Source organism: Pangasianodon hypophthalmus, chromosome 2, assembly GCF_027358585.1.
Source record: "Pangasianodon hypophthalmus isolate fPanHyp1 chromosome 2, fPanHyp1.pri, whole genome shotgun sequence".
In the NCBI taxonomy this organism is placed as follows: domain Eukaryota; kingdom Metazoa; phylum Chordata; class Actinopteri; order Siluriformes; family Pangasiidae; genus Pangasianodon; species Pangasianodon hypophthalmus.
In genome coordinates this window covers 31,209,597-31,226,426 of record NC_069711.1, presented here as the reverse complement: position 1 = coordinate 31,226,426, position 16,830 = coordinate 31,209,597, and the positions used below count along the sequence as shown (strand labels likewise).

Below are 16,830 nucleotides of genomic sequence, written 5' to 3'. Positions count from 1 at the left end.
GTGGGAGGGAACCCGGAGAACCCAGAGGGAACCCATGTAAACATGGGGAGAACGTGAAAAACCTCCACAGAGAATAACCCAAGCTCAGGATCGAACCGTGGACGAGGACCACACTGTGATGGCTAGATGACTGGGTCAGAGTATCTCCAGAACAGCAGGTCTTGTGGCGTGTTCTCTGTATACAGAGGTTAGTACCTACCACAAGTGGTCCAAGGAAGAACACCCAGTGAACCAGCGACAGGGTCATGGGCTCCCAAGGCTCGCTGATGTGATTCCACAGAAGAGCTACTGTAGACCGGTCAGAGTGCCCATGCTGACCTCTGTCCAAGTTTGAAAGCTCCTACAATGGGCATGTGAGCATCAGAACTGGACCATGGATCAGTGGAAGAAGGTGGCCTGGTCTGAAGAATCACGTCTTTTACATCATGTGGACGGCCGTTTGCATGTGTGTCCACCAGGATGCACTATGGGAAGAAGGCAAGTCAGTGGAGGCAGTGTGATGCTCTGGGCAACGTTCTGCTGGGAAACCCTGGGTCCTGGACTTCATGTGGATCTTATTTTGAGACGTACCACCTACCTAAACATTGCTGCAGACCAAGTACACCCCTTCATGGCAACAGCATTCCCTAATGCAGTGGCATCTTTCAGCAGGATAATGCGCCCTGTACACCCACACTGTAAAAATTGTTCAGGAATGGTTTGAGGAACAGGACAAAGAGTTCAAGGTGTTGACTTGACCTCCAAATTCCCCAAATCTCAATCCGATAGAGCATCTGTGGTACGTTCTGGACAAACAAGTCCGATCCATGGAGGCCCGACCTCACAACTTACAGGACTTCAAGGATCTGCTGCAACGTCTTGGTGCCAGATACCACAGCACACCTTCAGAGGTCTTGTGGAGTCCATGCCTCAATGGGTCAGAGCTGTTTTGGCGGCACAAGGGGGATCTATACAATATTAAGCAGGTGGTTTTAATGTTATGGCTGATCAGTGTGTGTGTGTGTGTATATTAACAATTGGAGGGGTCACTAACTGCTGAAAGTCTACAACATGCATCATAACTGTGATTATTTTTTAAAAATGTATTTAAAAACAGTATATTATATTCTAGAATAACTAATAAACAGTGATATTTCTGAGAAAAAAGTCCATAAATTGTGTCTCTCCTATGTTTTACTACAGCTTGTACTTTTGATGACCTCCTCTCAATCCCAGTCACCGACGCTGCTCAAACCGGAAGTGCATATCTATGACGCGACGCTGGTTTCCGGTCGCTTTTAGGCGGCGAGTTTTCAGCTCCGGGGGCATTTCTGTCTTGAAGTTTCACTACTGGGACATTTTGTTTCTGTTGAAAAATCCTGTAAGCAACCAGTAAGTGAATATTTTAGGATTTGGGATAATCTGGGGTTAGCTAAGCAGCTAGCTGAGCACGCGGCACTGGGTCGCGCGCGCGCTGTGATGTGCTGCAGTGTTGCTAGATCTCTCCAGCTCTTTTGGAAAACTGAAGACTAATCAACAGATGTGCTGTTTTCAACAGGTTTTGTTTGTGGTACCTGAGCTTCCTTTATTTCCTCCTGCAGCACCATGAGCAAGCGGAAGTGCGGGGAACAGCAGCTGGCTGTGGGAGAATGTGTGTCCCAGGTTAGTGCTGCTTCAGTGAGGGACAGCAGACCTGCACAAGCCACAGTGCATGCAGTGTCTTACACTCAATATCCTCAAAATACTGAAAAACATCACATATATTAGTGATCACTCTGCTGTCTTTCCCCAGATAGGGCATACAGCTGAGTGCAAAAGTTTGCACTCCCTTATATATATATATATATATATATATATATATATTCTGGATAAAAAAGCAACACTTACCTCTGTGCTACACATGATCAACCAGAAATGAAATGTTCTGCACAACAAAAAAGGGTTGCAAAAAAAAAAAAAGTTAAGAGTTTTGTCATCTCCAGAGCTGATTAAAAAAGCAGTGAATGATCTCTAATATCATACATTACAATTATTTTACTTGTAATAAAGAAGGAACATCTATCTACGAAACTAACATACTAAATGTCTTGGCATAAATTACATTTTTTGGTCTTCATTGTCAATTCAATTTTATCTGTATATGCTTTAAATAATACACGTTTTCACAAAGCAGCTTTGCAGAAATGTGGATGTAGATTTAGATTTTGTCCAAAATCCAAAATAATGCATGTATAAATATATTTGTAATAGACACAGTGATTTTATGTATGTGTACTTCATAAGTATTAGATTATTTAGGTGTGTATATATATATACACACACACCTAAATAATCTAATACTAATCTAATGAAGTTAATATTAGATAATAATAAAGAAGCAATAGGCTGTCAAAAACAAACCAGGAAATATAAATAATAGCAATGACAGAAAGAGGAAAATAATATAAAAAGTTATATAATAGTATATTTAATGTAGAATATACATAATAATATAATCGGAAATGGAAAGACACATGGCAGTAAAAGTAAGGCAAATAATAAAAGCTAAAGTGGGAAAAAAAAAAAAAAGTTTTTATTTGTTATCTATTTAGTTGTCTATTTTTAATCAGTGATGGATGGAGCCTGATGATTGTGTGAACGAGTGTTCCAGCTCATCGGTGCATAAAAACAAAAGGCTACTTCACCACTCTTTTTTTTTTCCATTTTTTGTTTCATATGTGGAATATGGAGAAGGTTAATGCTAGATGATTTAAAGGCAGTATTTGGAGTAGTTGATAAGGCATTCAGAGATGTATGAAGTTGTTAATTAGGAATTAAAAAACTAGAACAGTCAGTTTTATTGGAATTAAATCAGTTAAATCAGATGAAAAACAAATTATTATTTTTTTCCCCAAATCCCAGAAAAACCCCAAATCCAGCATAGACGTTTTTTTTTTTTTTTTTTTTTTTTTTAATTAAACAGAATTACATAAATTTCTTGTAGGAATAAGGATAGAAGATGGTTCAGTAGATATTTCTCTAAATATAAATGTTTGTAGAGGAATGGCTGGAGTACGCTTTAAGTTGTTTTAAACTTATATCTGCTATCTGCTACCATCTGCACTGTGATTAGTACTTTTGATCCTGTTATGTCTGCAGGTCCAGAGAGTACTGAGGGAGCGGTTCTGTCACCAGCGGCTTCCGCATAAACCCGTGGGCCTGGAATCACAGTACAAGTGGGTTTTTACAACAGAATACACTCATATCAGGTTTCCGCTAAGACTGCAGTCCTGGGAGCAGGCATGTATATGTTGTAAAAGTGTATGATATACTGTGTGTGTGTGTGTGTGTGTGTGTGTGTTTGCATTAGGCACCTGTTGGAGCTGTTGAGGAGGACAGCGGTTCACGGTGAGAGTAACTCAGTGCTTATAGTCGGTCCACGTGGATCTGGCAAAACTATGGTACGAGTATGTTTGTGTGCTACTGCTATTGTACAAACGCAATATAGTACTTTTATACTAACCTGAGTTTTTGTTTTTGTGTGTCCAGCTGCTACGTTGTGCTCTCAGAGAGCTGCTGGAGTTGCAGGAGGTGAAGAAGAATGTTCTGCAGGTTCACCTGAGCGGTGGGTGATGTTGCAGCGTGTGTTTAAAAGACGCTGTTGGTTTAGTCACGGCTTCATTAATCGCTGTGCGTCTCGTGCAGGTCTGCTGCAGACAGACGATCGGATCGCTCTGAGAGAGATCACACGCCAGCTTCAGCTGGAGAACGTCGTAGGAGACAAAGTCTTTGTGAGTGTCTTTGAGCATCCCTGGACTTTGGACATCTCTGTGATGTGTCTTACTCAGTGATGGGAAATGGTAGTGAGACTGTGCTTGGTTTTGCAGGGCAGCTTCGCAGAGAATCTGGTCTTTCTGCTGGACGCTCTGAAGAAGGGTTGGTTCTCTGTCTTTGCTTTTCTTACATTTTAAATTTGCACCACTTTTTAATGTTTACTTGCTCATCACTACCCTGGTGTTCAATATGAGAGTGGGATGAGTGGCTCTTATTTGGGGCACAACTGAAGCTGCATGGTATATTACCAAAATAATTTTTTTTGGGGCGCTATCCGCCCTCTTCTACATACATGAGCTCTTAGACACCCATGATTGGCTAGTGTCGCTGTAATTGACAGTGGAGAGAGAGTCAATTTAATTGCTAACACTAGCTCGGTATATAGGTGTTTAGGTAATTTGCAGGATGTCTGGCTGATGCACATTATTCAATTCAATTCAATTCAATTTTATTTGTATAGTGCTTTTAACAATGAACATTGTCTCAAAGCAGCTTTACAGAACATAAGAAACAAAAAAAACCTGCAAACAGAAACAAAAACATGCAAACAGTCCTTGATGTTAGACAAAATTATCCCTAGTGAGCAAGCCTGAGGCGACTGAGGCGACTGAGGCAAGGAAAAACTCCCTTAGATGATATGAAGAAGAAACCTTGAGAGGAACCAGACTCAAAAGGGAACCCATCCTCATTTGGGTGGCACTGGAGAGTGTGATATGAAGACTGTCCTTTCTGCATTTATGTATAGTCATGTAGAATTTTATGTGTATATTAATTTGGAGGTTGTTCTCTTCGTCAAAGTCCACATAGGGTTGGCAGTTAATTATGATTAAGTAAGAAAAAAAATCATAATAGCAAACATCAAGTTGTTTGATATGATTTGACACTGAATTACTAGACTTCCATAACAACCATAAATAAACCCATAGAAACACTCCTCAGTGGCGAGCAGAGAGACTGTGATCGTAAGATTTTCTAAGAATTGTAATAATATCACAGTCATTCATGGCTGGTAGTCCAAGAGATTATTTTTTCCCCCTTTGCTCTCTGGATGAACAGGTTGGCATTTTTCTTTGCTCTGTTTATCAAAGCTACACCGGCCAATCACAGGCGAGTCGTGTGTACTGCTGCGATTCTTCTCGTATGGCGTTACATGAGCAGCAGTTCTAAAAGAGTGCCAGCGTCACATGGTTCGAAAGAAGTGATAATGAGAGAAACTTGGGAGTGAATGAATTAGGATTAAAAAAAAAGAAAACACTGATATTAGTGTAAGTGACAACAGATTGCTCTCTGTCTGTCTTTGTGTAGGTGATAAAAGCAGCAGTCGCCCGGTGTTCTTCATTCTGGAGGAGTTTGATCTGTTTGCGCATCATAAGAACCAGACCCTCCTGTATAACCTGCTCGATGTTTCTCAGTCCGCTCAGGCTCCTGTAGCTGTGGTGGGCCTCACCTGCAGACTGGTGTGTATATACACACACATTCACATTTTTATATACCTTCATTCTCTGGGCAAAACAATGTTCATAAAAGCTCTGTATGTGTTTTTTTTTTTTTTTTTTTTTTTTTTTAAACAGGACGTGCTTGAGCTCTTGGAAAAGCGTGTGAAGTCTCGGTTTTCCCACAGACAGATTCACCTGTTGAGTTCTCTGAGTTTCCGTCAGTATCAAGACGTTTTTCGGTCTGAGCTCACGCTGCAGGACGACTTCCCTGACAGCAAGTTCTCTCAGGAGTGGAACCTCAGCATCTCGGTACAACACACAACACTGCAAACTGAACTAAAGTGTCACACTGGTAACATGTGAACTAACACTTAACTTACTAGGATTAGGAATAAAACACTTGGAGGAGTGCTGCTACAGGAAAATAACCAATGATGGGGTGGAGTGATGCGGCTAGACATGAAGTGCAGTTACTGTTACCATCCCAGAGTTGACTGATTTCCGAATTCCAGCATGTTTTATTCCTCTTATACCACAGCAGCTTGCTAACTATTACAATTTTTATCTTGAAGAAAGACATGTCATAGTTGTTAGTTACATTTAATGTTGTGGAACGTCTGCAAAACAAGTTTCTTCGTCACTTACGTTACAGCAGCAGGTCATTGCCTCACCAGCGTCTCTTTTTCCCTCTTTCTTTAAGTTACTAAGACAAAAAAATGCAGCTCTTCATGTTACCACCTAACAGAATTATTTACATGATTTAAAAAAAAATTGTTTTCCTGTTTTCTATATTGTCAAATACTTATTTATATTTTTCATCCTCTTTATCTATTATTCTGTATCACTTACAACTCCTGTGTTTCTCATTTATCAGCTTTTAACATTTTCTTGACTGTAGCATGCTTTATCATCCCCCATCTTCCTCACCGCTTATGATGATGAGTGGGGAGTTTTGTAATTATCTAATTCTAATTATCACTGTGGGCTATAATACGACTATAATAGTTGAGCACAATGATTATCCAGATACTGTGCAGGCTTTTAAGACACGCCCACTCGTTTTCATGTGGAGAAAAACAAAGCGGTACGTGAGCAGAATGAATAAATGTGATCGATATGACAAACTATAAAAAGTGATAAACAAAGCAAGGCAGTTTAATGATTAAATGATGTCATATAAATAAAGTTATTCTATTAGAATAAAAAAATAGGAGTGTAAAGGTTAAACAGTTGAAACTGGTGTACTTATCAGAGAAATTTGATTGCAGATGTGCATCTTTTTATTGCTAGTGTACTGTTATTTAAATATGAATGAAATTAATTTTTCTCAGTCTCTCAGTGAAGGAGGTGCGGTCTTTCAGTCCTAGTAAAGGAGCCAATACTCCATCCATCCATCTATCTATCTATCTATCTATCTGTCTATCTGTCTATCTATCTACTTTTACTTAAATTAAAATTCAACTGTGCAATATTGACTTTCCTCACATTGTATCTCATTGAAACAGCTCTAAATGCTTTAAGTGAATCTTTTATACAGCATATTGATCACTGTTGATGGCTTACAGATGTTTAACTAAAATTGAGTAGTAATTCTCTCTCTCTCTCTTTTTCAGAAACTGTGTGAGGACAAGTCGGTGGATGAGATTTTACAGAAACATTATAACTCCTGTAAAGATTTCCGCTCACTACACTCACTGCTGGTGAGAAGAGCTATCCAAAAAAAAAAAAAAAAGACCTGCACCAATGTGTTGTCTCTGTTCGTTTCCTAAAGCAGTAGATCCTGACTCGGTGTGTGTGTGTGTGTGTGTGTGTGTATGTGTTTTCTCAGTTGCTGGCAGTGAGCCGTGTCTCTGTCTCAAACCCGACCCTAAGAGCTGTAGACCTACTGGAGGCCAGTCGAATAAGCTCAGCTGACTCAAAAGGCAACATCTTGCACGGTGAGATTATCAAGCACACAACCTAGTCTAAACAAATGTTAAAATTAAATACACAAACAGCTGAACAGCCCATCGCAGTTCACATACAAAATAAAGCGTGAAATATTATTATAAGTGCCTCTCAGACATTTTGAGAAGCTATTAATAGTTATGGCTTTAGGTGTAGATACACAAATAGATTATTTCAAAAAGAAAAAGAGGACTGCTTTGGATACAAGAAATAATAATAATAAAAAAAAAACCTTCACCTGACTCTTTGCATTTTCTCCGCTCAGGTCTGTCCATCCTGGAGTTGTGTTTGATTATCGCCATGAAGCATTTGAACGATATCTACGAAGGAGAGCCCTTTAACTTCCAAATGGTTCACAACGGTATCACTCAACGTTTCTACAATACGATAACAAGAAGCACAAATCCAAAATGATCTTACTTAAATAATAAACAATGAGTACAAATATAAAAATCATTTAAAACGTGGATAAGAAAATTCATCCAGAATTTTGTGTAGACTAAAATCAGTGAACACCTGCAATGAAGTCTTCACAGATGTTTATTCAGTGTGTCATCACACCACGTTGTGTAGAGACGGATTCATTACACCCTGTGGGTGATCTTCATCTATAAGTGAAGTCACTTTAATGTGACGCTTCACTGAGCCAAAACGTCTCATTTGGCAAAAAGTCCTCGACTCCTCCTGTCGTCGTTTTCATTCCTCGTTTCGTCAAAGGGAGAAGTGAGGAAAGGAAAACGACGAGGAGCAATTAAAAAAAATAATAATAAGATGCACCCACAAAACCACACTTTTTTTTTTTTTTTTTGCATGGATATGTATGAAAAAAGGAAGAATATGCCAGGAACAATATGTTGTCTCGTCTTTTCTCCTCAGAGTTTAAGAAATTTCTTCAGAGGAAGTCTCACTCCATCCATAACTTTGAGAAGCCGGTGGTGTTTAAGGTGAGACTCTAAAATCTGAACTCACTTATGCACAATTTTCATCACTAAACAGCTTTACAGTCTCAATCTTTCTTTAAAAATGCCTGGATGCATAAATGATCCAGTGCTTTTCACATTACATAACATTATTTTTACTGCCTTTTATTAATATTGATGATAATCAGAGTAATGTCTTTTAAGGGACTTTATTATGCAAGGAATAAAACGCCTACGTATGAGCTGTTATAGGAAATTAATCAACAGCAGGATGGTGTGATGCGGCCCGACACAAAGCGGACTCACAGTTACCACCATCACATTGATTATTTCCCTATAACAGCATGTCCTGAAGTGTTTCATTCCTCTTATACCACAGCAATTTTCCCCACATCATTTTTGTAATTGTATAGTATTATACTGTATATATTAAAGAATGAGAAGTTCTACTTTTTTTTAAAAACAGTTTGTAGTTACATTAAATGTTGTGGAACATTCGCAGTTACTTCCTATTATCACTTACATTATAGCAACTATAAACAATTGTTCACTCACGTTCTCATGAAATTAATAACACTTTCCCGTGGAGGAAAACTTCGTTTCAGCTTTCCCTCTGGCTGTTACAAAGCTCTGACACTGGAGACTCCTTCCATAAATGTTAAATAAATGTTTCAGCCAACACTATAGTCAGACCGGCAGTTATCGAAAACTCATCATCATCTTCTGACCAATCAGATTTGACACTTTGAGCTGTGGTATAAGGTAAAATCATGGCAATTCTGTTACTTTATTACCTGTTATATCTGTATATATTTTCTGTCTCAGATGTATTAAGAACATGGCTGTTTTATGACGTTTAAGGCTCCACAGGGTGTATGTAGTTAAAAATTGATATTGCCATTTTCTTTTCGGTGTCAGGACAGCAATATAAATGAAAATCTCCAAAGAGAGATTGATGGACCTCATGGAGTTAGAAACTTAAATCCCACACAGCTCTGCTGCCATCTAGTGGACAACTCTAAACATGACAATCGGGATTTTACCCAGCATGAAGCATTAGACTAAAATTAAAATATAAACAATAAAAAATACTTTACAGAAACTTTATTAAGTACACCTTACTGTACACCTTACAACTGACTGTTGCCCATTGCTCATTATGCACAGACTTGACCTGAGGAGATATTGAAAATCGAAGGAAGTAGTAGTACCGATTCTTAAAATGCACTCGGTGGAATCAAGGAGAGAGGATGTAAGCAAATAGCATAAAAGCTTCAGCACTTCTAAAAATTAATTGCAATAAATTATACAATAATAAGAACCACAAATACATAATTCATTGTATTTGTATTTAAAATGTGTCTTAATTAAAAACAAACTGCCATAAGAGACAGGTGAGGAGGAGGTTCTTGTTTAGGCTGAAACTGAGGTTAACTGAGATTGTAATAAATTTTGTGTATATGCAGATTTGTTGCAGCTAAATCGCTTGAAAGTGATGTTTCAGTAAGTAAGAACGTCTTGTTTGTTAAATACTCTAGTCCTTGGTTCCTCAGATGGCGGTGCTAACAAGCTTTTAAACACTGTACATGTGACCACTTCAGTACACACATGTACCTTTTTGTTCCATATTATAGGTACACAGTTAGAGACCTAAAGTCCAACTCCAACCTGAAACACATTAAATATGTTTATAATGAAATATTTAGTGATTCTGGTGTAAATTTGTTGGTTGGTGCTGTATTTTCTTATGCCTCTGAGGTTAGCAGGTGTGTTCCTCTCTGAGCGTGATGACACTGATGGTGGTAGTTACATGAAAGTTGAAGCTTTGGAAGCTGATCTGTTTGAGCAGAATGGACAGATGAGGAGGTTTGAGAGCTGGACAGAGTAAAGCATTAAAGCGCCGCTGCATCACTCTCTTTAAATAGAGATGACAAGGGCTAAATCCCACTATCAGCAGATAGATGAATGGCATTGTGGGTAATGTAGGACACTTTAATGAAGGTGAAACTAGACCAGGTCAATAAAAGAAGTTTAAACTAAAATAAGTTTTGGATGCTGCTGAAGATCACGTTAATTATAAAGATTAACATTCGGGGTGGATTTTTCCTTTACGCTCATATACAGAGTGTGTTAATCATCCTCTACAGTTCATCAGTGTGGACACACAAGCACATGTTTAAAATCCTAGAAACACTGCTGCACCTGAACACTTGGACCAGAAGCATACACACTCCCATGAATTAAAGGATGAGAACAGGCACACTGCTTTAGCTCTGGGTTTGTATGAGAGCATGTGCACTGAAACACACCTCCAAGCTCCAGCGCACGTGAATCAGCTGATCAGTTAATTATCAGGTTGAATCAGGTGTGTTAGAGCAGAGAAAACACACACAGCTGTGCAGTTCGGCAGCTCTTTATGTGCCGAGTATGAGGACCCTGATTTAGCTGATGTGATAATTATATCATTACAGATAATACAGTCTAATTGTGTGTGTGTGTGTGTGTGTGTGTGTGTGTGTGTGTGTGTGTGTGTGTGTGTGTGTGTGTGTGTGTGTGTGTGTGTGTGTGGGGTACATACCGTAGGCATTCGAGCACTTGCTGCAGCTGGAGTTGATCCGGCCGGTGGATGGCGGAGTGTGTAAAGTGCAGAGGGAGTACCAGCTCATGCGTCTCATGCTGGATCACACACAAGTGATGGAGGCTTTGCAAAGATACCCACAATGCCCCACTGATGTCAAACAGTGGGCCGTCTCCGCCTTTGGGTGACGCTTTTCACCTTTATGTCCTGTGTACACATCATGCACTTAACACTTTTTTTTTTTTTTTTTTTTTGTAAATGAAATCATTTTCACTTTTTTGTATTTTTGTACACTTATCTCTCACAACATAAAGGCACCTGCTGTTACAGTGAGCTTACAGAGAGTCTGTTAATCAGGTATTTAAAAAAAGCCTTAAAGTGTGTGAACACCTCAGCAGAGTTGCTGGCGTTTCTCACTTTGTGTGTGAAAACTGGAGGAAAAAAAAAAAAAGTGAAGTGTGTCAGAGGAAGAAGTGCATTTGCTGCTAATAAAATCAGATCCACAATAAGAAAAAGGAAAGTGCTTGAAAAATGTTAATGTGACAGACAATAAAGGAAGCGAAGCTGAAGAACAAAGTTTCCTGCTTGCTTAGTATTTTACGTCTTAAACTAAATTGCTGGATCATTAGATAGACCTCACTTATAGGTATAAAATTACTGACTGTATTCCATCATTTGTGTTATCAATCAGTGGAAAGGGACCACACTGAGTGTTTGTGTGTGTGGGTTGCTAGTACAAGTCTCTTAGCTGTAACGTCATTGAGGGGGTTGTAAACACAGTGTGTGATTACTGTACATTTTATTAGACCTAATCTGGGCCACCTTGGAGGTGCACAGAGTCTATAGTGCATCTTTTTCCAGGCACAATTTGTGTAAACTGACTTTGAGTACTTTCTGTGTCAGCTTCTGATCAGTTCCACCATCCGAATAATACCTGCTCACTGACGGACACACAGTATTACAACAGATGGGCATGATACAGTCAGAAATTACCTATAGTAAACCCATAAAGTGACCAATATGATGTTTATTTTACAGCTGTCATAGGTTATCTTACTTGTCTAAATGTGTCTGTCAGGTCCAGTGTTAATAAGGTTCCTCAGTCATACTAGGTGTTTCAAAACCTTCATCTATGTAAAATGTGTGAAATAAACGGTTGAAAAAACGCAGCTGTGTTTCAGAGCTGCAGTACCTAAGATGTTAAGGTTAAAACATTATACCACAGTGCTACTGAATTCTCAGTTCTGATTGGTCAGATTCATTTTCTATAACAGCACGGCTTAGACATGTGATGGCAAAATACAAAAAAGTGTGAAGATGGTGATACGGTGAAGCTTTCTGTGAGGAAGGAGTCTCCAGTGTTAGCACTGTGAATAAGATTCGGTAACACGACACGCTACATGTTGGTCTTATTAACTTTGAAAGGAAAAAAAAAAGAGCCTGTTTGAAAGAATGACCCTTTATAGCTGCTAGAATGCAAATGATAACGGGAACTAACTTGCTTCAGGGACGTTCCACAACATTGAATGTAACTCAACTGATAAAAAAAAAAAGTACAATGGGTCATTCATTAATAAATAAAAATTGTAAGTGTTGGCAAATTGTGATGTAAGAGGAATAAAACACTTCAGGATGTGCTGCTATAGGACAGTAGTCTTCAGGGTGGTAACAGTAACTCTGTTTTGCACTGGGCTGCATCACACCACTCAGTCGTTGATTATTTTGCTATAACAGAATGCCCCGAAGGAGTGGCTCCTCTCTCTTTACAGTGTTTCAAAACCTTAATGCAGTCCCTAGTCTAAACTGTTGTAGTGTAAAAGAGATCTAAAAAAAAAAAGCCTGCAGTATCTACTTTCATAGCTGGCTAAAGTTAAAACATCACTAACTCCTTCAAACGTGAAGGTAAACTTAGATATGCAAAGATTATCACATAGAATACACACAGATGCAGTGTAAGATTGTTGACAAAAGAGTCTGAAGTGCACTCATGCATTTCTCAGTACATCTGGTGTGCAGGTCTCAAGCGAGTGAAAAGAGAATTATCTCTCATCAGTTGTACACCTTGAAAATTCACAAAATGTACATTTAAAGGCTTGGCAGGTATCAGCTATGGTTTATTTTTGTAGGCTTTATCACTTTAATGATCATGAAAAAATATGTGAAACCCGTGATATCTGTTTTCTATACACCAGCAGTGAGTTCTTTTCCTCTGCGTCGGTCTTCTTCTCATCTCCCCGGTGTCTCATTAAGTGGACTATCAGTGTTTGGTGAGTAGTGTAATGTGTACGGCTAAAAAGAGGCCGGCGGGTTTTAATGTGCCGGTTTGGATTACCTTAAACGCTCCGGACTGAGCTAATGGTCGGCCCTGAATAGGGACAATGTCATTTGTTTGGTCCTGCTGCTTCTTCTGGTGTCCTCATCCACAGGCAAGGGAGAGAGAGAGAGAATTGACCAGAGGGATAAAATAGCCACTCTGCACAGGGAGAAGAGTCTCATGTTACACACACAGCTCGAAATCTTTAAAGCCATCAAACCGCTCTCACTCTCTCACTCTCTCTCTCTCGCACACACACGCATAATAAACTTCAAAAAACGTGATATCACTTAATGCATCACACGGCTATTAAAGACCTGAACCACTTTTATAACCTAAAAAAAAAACAAGTAAGAAATAAAACACTGAGACATGCTGTTACAGGAAACTAATCAATCAACAACCGAGTGGTGAGATGAAGCAGAGTTACTCTTACCACACTTTAAAAAAAAAAAAATCAATTTATAGTTACATTTAATGGTACAAAACAAGTTATCACTTACATTATATCACTTACTTTAAACAGTCGTTCCATCACCAGCCTGTTTTTTCTCTCTCTTGAAGTTAAGAAGCAAAAACACAGCGTGTCACATAACTGAGAAACGGCAAAGCACAAACTTCTCAAACACCGAGCGAGGTCTTCTTACGTAAATGTTAAAGAAACGTCTTTGCAGGAAAAAAGCTTCACCAGAAGCGTATGTTTATACTCTTTTCATTATTAAATAACACGAAAGGCTTAAATTACATTCAACGTCCACTATAACAAATGCTTCTGTTTGCTGTTACTATAGAAACGATAATGCATTAGAACTACGTCATTGCTATACAGATTATTGAAAAATAAAACCAATCGGAATTGAGAATTTAACCAAGCGTCACAACTACGTCATAAAGAACAGAAAAAGAACGTGTTGATTAGAGTCCAACTTAAAATGCACCACAATGACATAACATGCACACCAAATTGTCAGTTTATTAGGTACACTTACCTGAGTGCAAAAGTTTGCATACCCTTAACGACAAAATGGAGACAGTATGTCAGTATGTTACATTTCTTTCAGTTTCAATATTTGATATTGATCAAATATCTTGTTATATAATGTAATTGTTTCCTTCCCAATTAATTTGACATTTCTTTCTCTAATACCTTGTATGCCCACCCTTTTTCTCTGTATGTGGGTGAACTGATATAAATGGAGGTTATCAGGATGCTTTATAAAAACATTTATCGTTTTATTATAGTGTTATTAAATCCTTATCCTGTAACTGCTCATAAATGCCAGAGTGTTTATCAGGGTTTGGACCTGCAGCAATGGCAGGTTGTCTCACACAAACACACACACAAACACACACACACAGAGTGCAGTGTGTCCCCTAAGACCAGGCTGCTTTACAGGAAGCACAAAAATAAACAAGTGTGTGTGTGTGTGTGTGTGTGGGCTTATGCCCCAGGACCAACACACCTCATTGTTCATTTGTGTTAAATGTTGTTTTAGTTTACTAAAGTTTCCAAGCAGGTGAAAAAAAACAACAACAACAATAAAAAAAAAAAACCTTATACCACAGTGCCGAGGAATTCTCGATTCTGATTGGTCAGAAGGTTTGATTAATTTTCTGTAACATCAGATACACACACACACACACACACACAGCACTGTTTATCAGAGCCATGTGGAAAGCAAGGATGAGCACAAACAGGACATGAGCAGCCGGTCGAACAGAGCAGTCACTTTATTGAAGGGAAGAGCATACATTTCAGCTGTACAGTATTTAACAAGCACTCCTTCAAGGCCTGTTCCCAGATCAGAAGCTGAGACTCTGCAGTGCGACAGAGAGAGAGAGAGACAGCGAGAGAACGAGACAGACAGAGAGAGCCGGGCTCCGTCACAGAGGTAATGCGTTTGGGTTTAGAAAATAAAAACACTGCTGGCTAATCTCATGGCAAAGCTCACAATCTGATCTCAAACAACTTTAACCCAGGATCAGATTTGTTGCTTTCTTCACCTATTCCTCACATGAGCCTGGATCACATGGATGGAGCACGGAGATAATCCAAAAACATATCCTGCAATATAGGGCTGCACAATATACTGTTTTTTTAATCATTACTGCAAAATGCATATAAGCTCTAGAACCACAAACTATGTTGTGTCTGGTGAGCATTCTGAACACAGAAATGTTCTGTGGGCGTTTTGTTAGAAGTGGTCAAGTTAAAGGAGCAGTTTGTCATTTTAGAGCCCTCTGCTGCCCGGAAGGTCAATTACAATTGCAATGAAAACATCAACAAGCCTTCCCCTTTTTCCCCAACTGACCCCACCTCTTCCTCTGAAACCACACAGAGTGCTACAGCAATACTGTGCTTTTCTGCTTGGTAGAAAAGCCAATTCACTGAAGGGGAAAGAAGGAGGGATGTGAAAGATGAATTTGCGTCTGGTAGTGCTGCTTCACGTTATCTAGGTGAACTTGTGAATTCATGAGCACTGGCCTTGTGAGCCAATAAAAAAACATAAGGTGGGGCTGTGGTCTCTTTGGCTGGTAAAAAAAAAAATAGGAGTTGGATTTTCACATTGCTGTTTTCTTACTGCTGCTTGCTGCACATCTTGTTTTTGTGGTAAAATTTCTCTTTGCCTGATTTACTGAGGAAGTTTCTTGTTAGAGATGTTGGTGCCTCTGAACCACACATTCCTTGTGGGTTACATTTTGAGAAAAATGAAAAGGGCAGAGCTGAACAGCTCAGAGCTCACTGGAGGCAGAGATAATGCCTAGAATTTCTGAGCTCCAACTAGAAAATAAAAACCGAAATGATTATTTCACATCTAGAAACACTTTAAAACATTACAAACTGCACCTTTAAATGCCTACCCTAGGCTGTTTAGTTTTAATATTAAGATTCTGTCCATATTGTGCAACCCTAGTGCACTACACAGAGTAACATATTAGCTCATGTCCTTTCTAGTAGAGCTGTTTTGGATGTAATCCACATGTTCAGTTCAGTTTGCAAAGCACGACCTTTCAATGCGATTTCATTTGAGTTGAGAAAATTATATATATATATATATATATATATATATATATATATATATATATATATATATATATATATATATATACACACACACATATATATACATATATAGATAGCAAAACACAAAGTATAAACAAAGTAAACCCCATGATTCACAGCGGGGTTTTAAGTGACATTTTCGGGGCTTGACATAAATTAATACGACCCAAATCTAGTTATATATAAAACTGTAACATCTCACTATTGAATAGGCACTTTTTTTTTTATTTTGTATTTTTTAAAAAGGACTATTTTTTGCCTCGTGATTAACTTTGAAAATAAAACAACTTCATGCTATACTGGTACTCTACAACATACGACATTCACACTGTATTTACAGCTATGTGCAGCTTCAGGAGGCCTGCGACGCTCGCGCGGCTCGGCCACGGTCATGAAAAACGAGCAGGCTTGGCTGAAGATGAAAGTGTTACACACTTAGAGCTTAACTCCGCCCCTACTAATAAAACACACACCCTCCCCACTGATGAGCAGCCTGCGCAGCTAATGTGTGTTTTCTGTAATTTCACAGCACAATAACATCTATACACTCCTGTTGCTCCTCAAAATGGTTACAAAATCACACACACACACACACACACACACACACACAATAGCACTAAAGCACCCCTTTCCTCTGCAATACCGTACATAGTGTGATGAGAAACAGTAGTGTGTGTGTGTGTGTGTGTGTGTGTGTGTGTGTGTGCGTGCACGAGAGCCTGGTTCAGTGTTTCTGCGTGTTTATCATCATGTGGAGATCAGTTCTGTATGTATTTAGT

At 38.9% G+C, this 16,830-nt stretch overlaps 2 protein-coding genes across 6 annotated transcripts in view; one reads left to right on the top strand and one right to left on the bottom strand.

Annotated features, from left to right (window-relative positions):
* Window positions 1-1,229: 1,229 nt before the first annotated feature.
* orc4 (origin recognition complex, subunit 4) lies at window positions 1,230-11,249 on the top strand. 3 transcript variants are annotated; one of them, XM_034311131.2, is made up of 14 exons: window positions 1,230-1,360; window positions 1,538-1,641; window positions 3,118-3,194; window positions 3,329-3,419; window positions 3,508-3,583; window positions 3,664-3,749; window positions 3,846-3,894; window positions 5,098-5,249; window positions 5,364-5,537; window positions 6,842-6,928; window positions 7,057-7,165; window positions 7,441-7,536; window positions 8,052-8,119; window positions 10,679-11,249. In XM_034311131.2, the coding sequence occupies exons 2-14, from the start codon at window positions 1,585-1,587 to the stop codon at window positions 10,859-10,861; spliced, it is 1,305 nt and encodes a 434-aa protein (XP_034167022.2). In that variant the 5' UTR covers window positions 1,230-1,360; window positions 1,538-1,584; the 3' UTR covers window positions 10,862-11,249. The 3 variants fall into 3 exon arrangements, with proteins under 3 accessions (XP_034167022.2, XP_034167021.2, XP_053084342.1); XM_034311130.2 differs by having other exon boundaries at window positions 1,232-1,371; XM_053228367.1 differs by having other exon boundaries at window positions 1,235-1,371; window positions 1,569-1,641.
* A 3,451-nt stretch (window positions 11,250-14,700) lies between these two features.
* acvr2ab (activin A receptor type 2Ab) overlaps window positions 14,701-16,830 on the bottom strand; it is a 43,310-nt gene continuing 41,180 nt past the window's right edge. For all 3 annotated transcript variants that reach the window (XM_053228341.1, XM_034311129.2, XM_053228348.1), the window contains one exon: window positions 14,701-16,830. This exon is cut by the window's right edge and continues 1,908 nt beyond it. The gene's annotated coding sequence lies outside the window, so the exon portion shown is untranslated.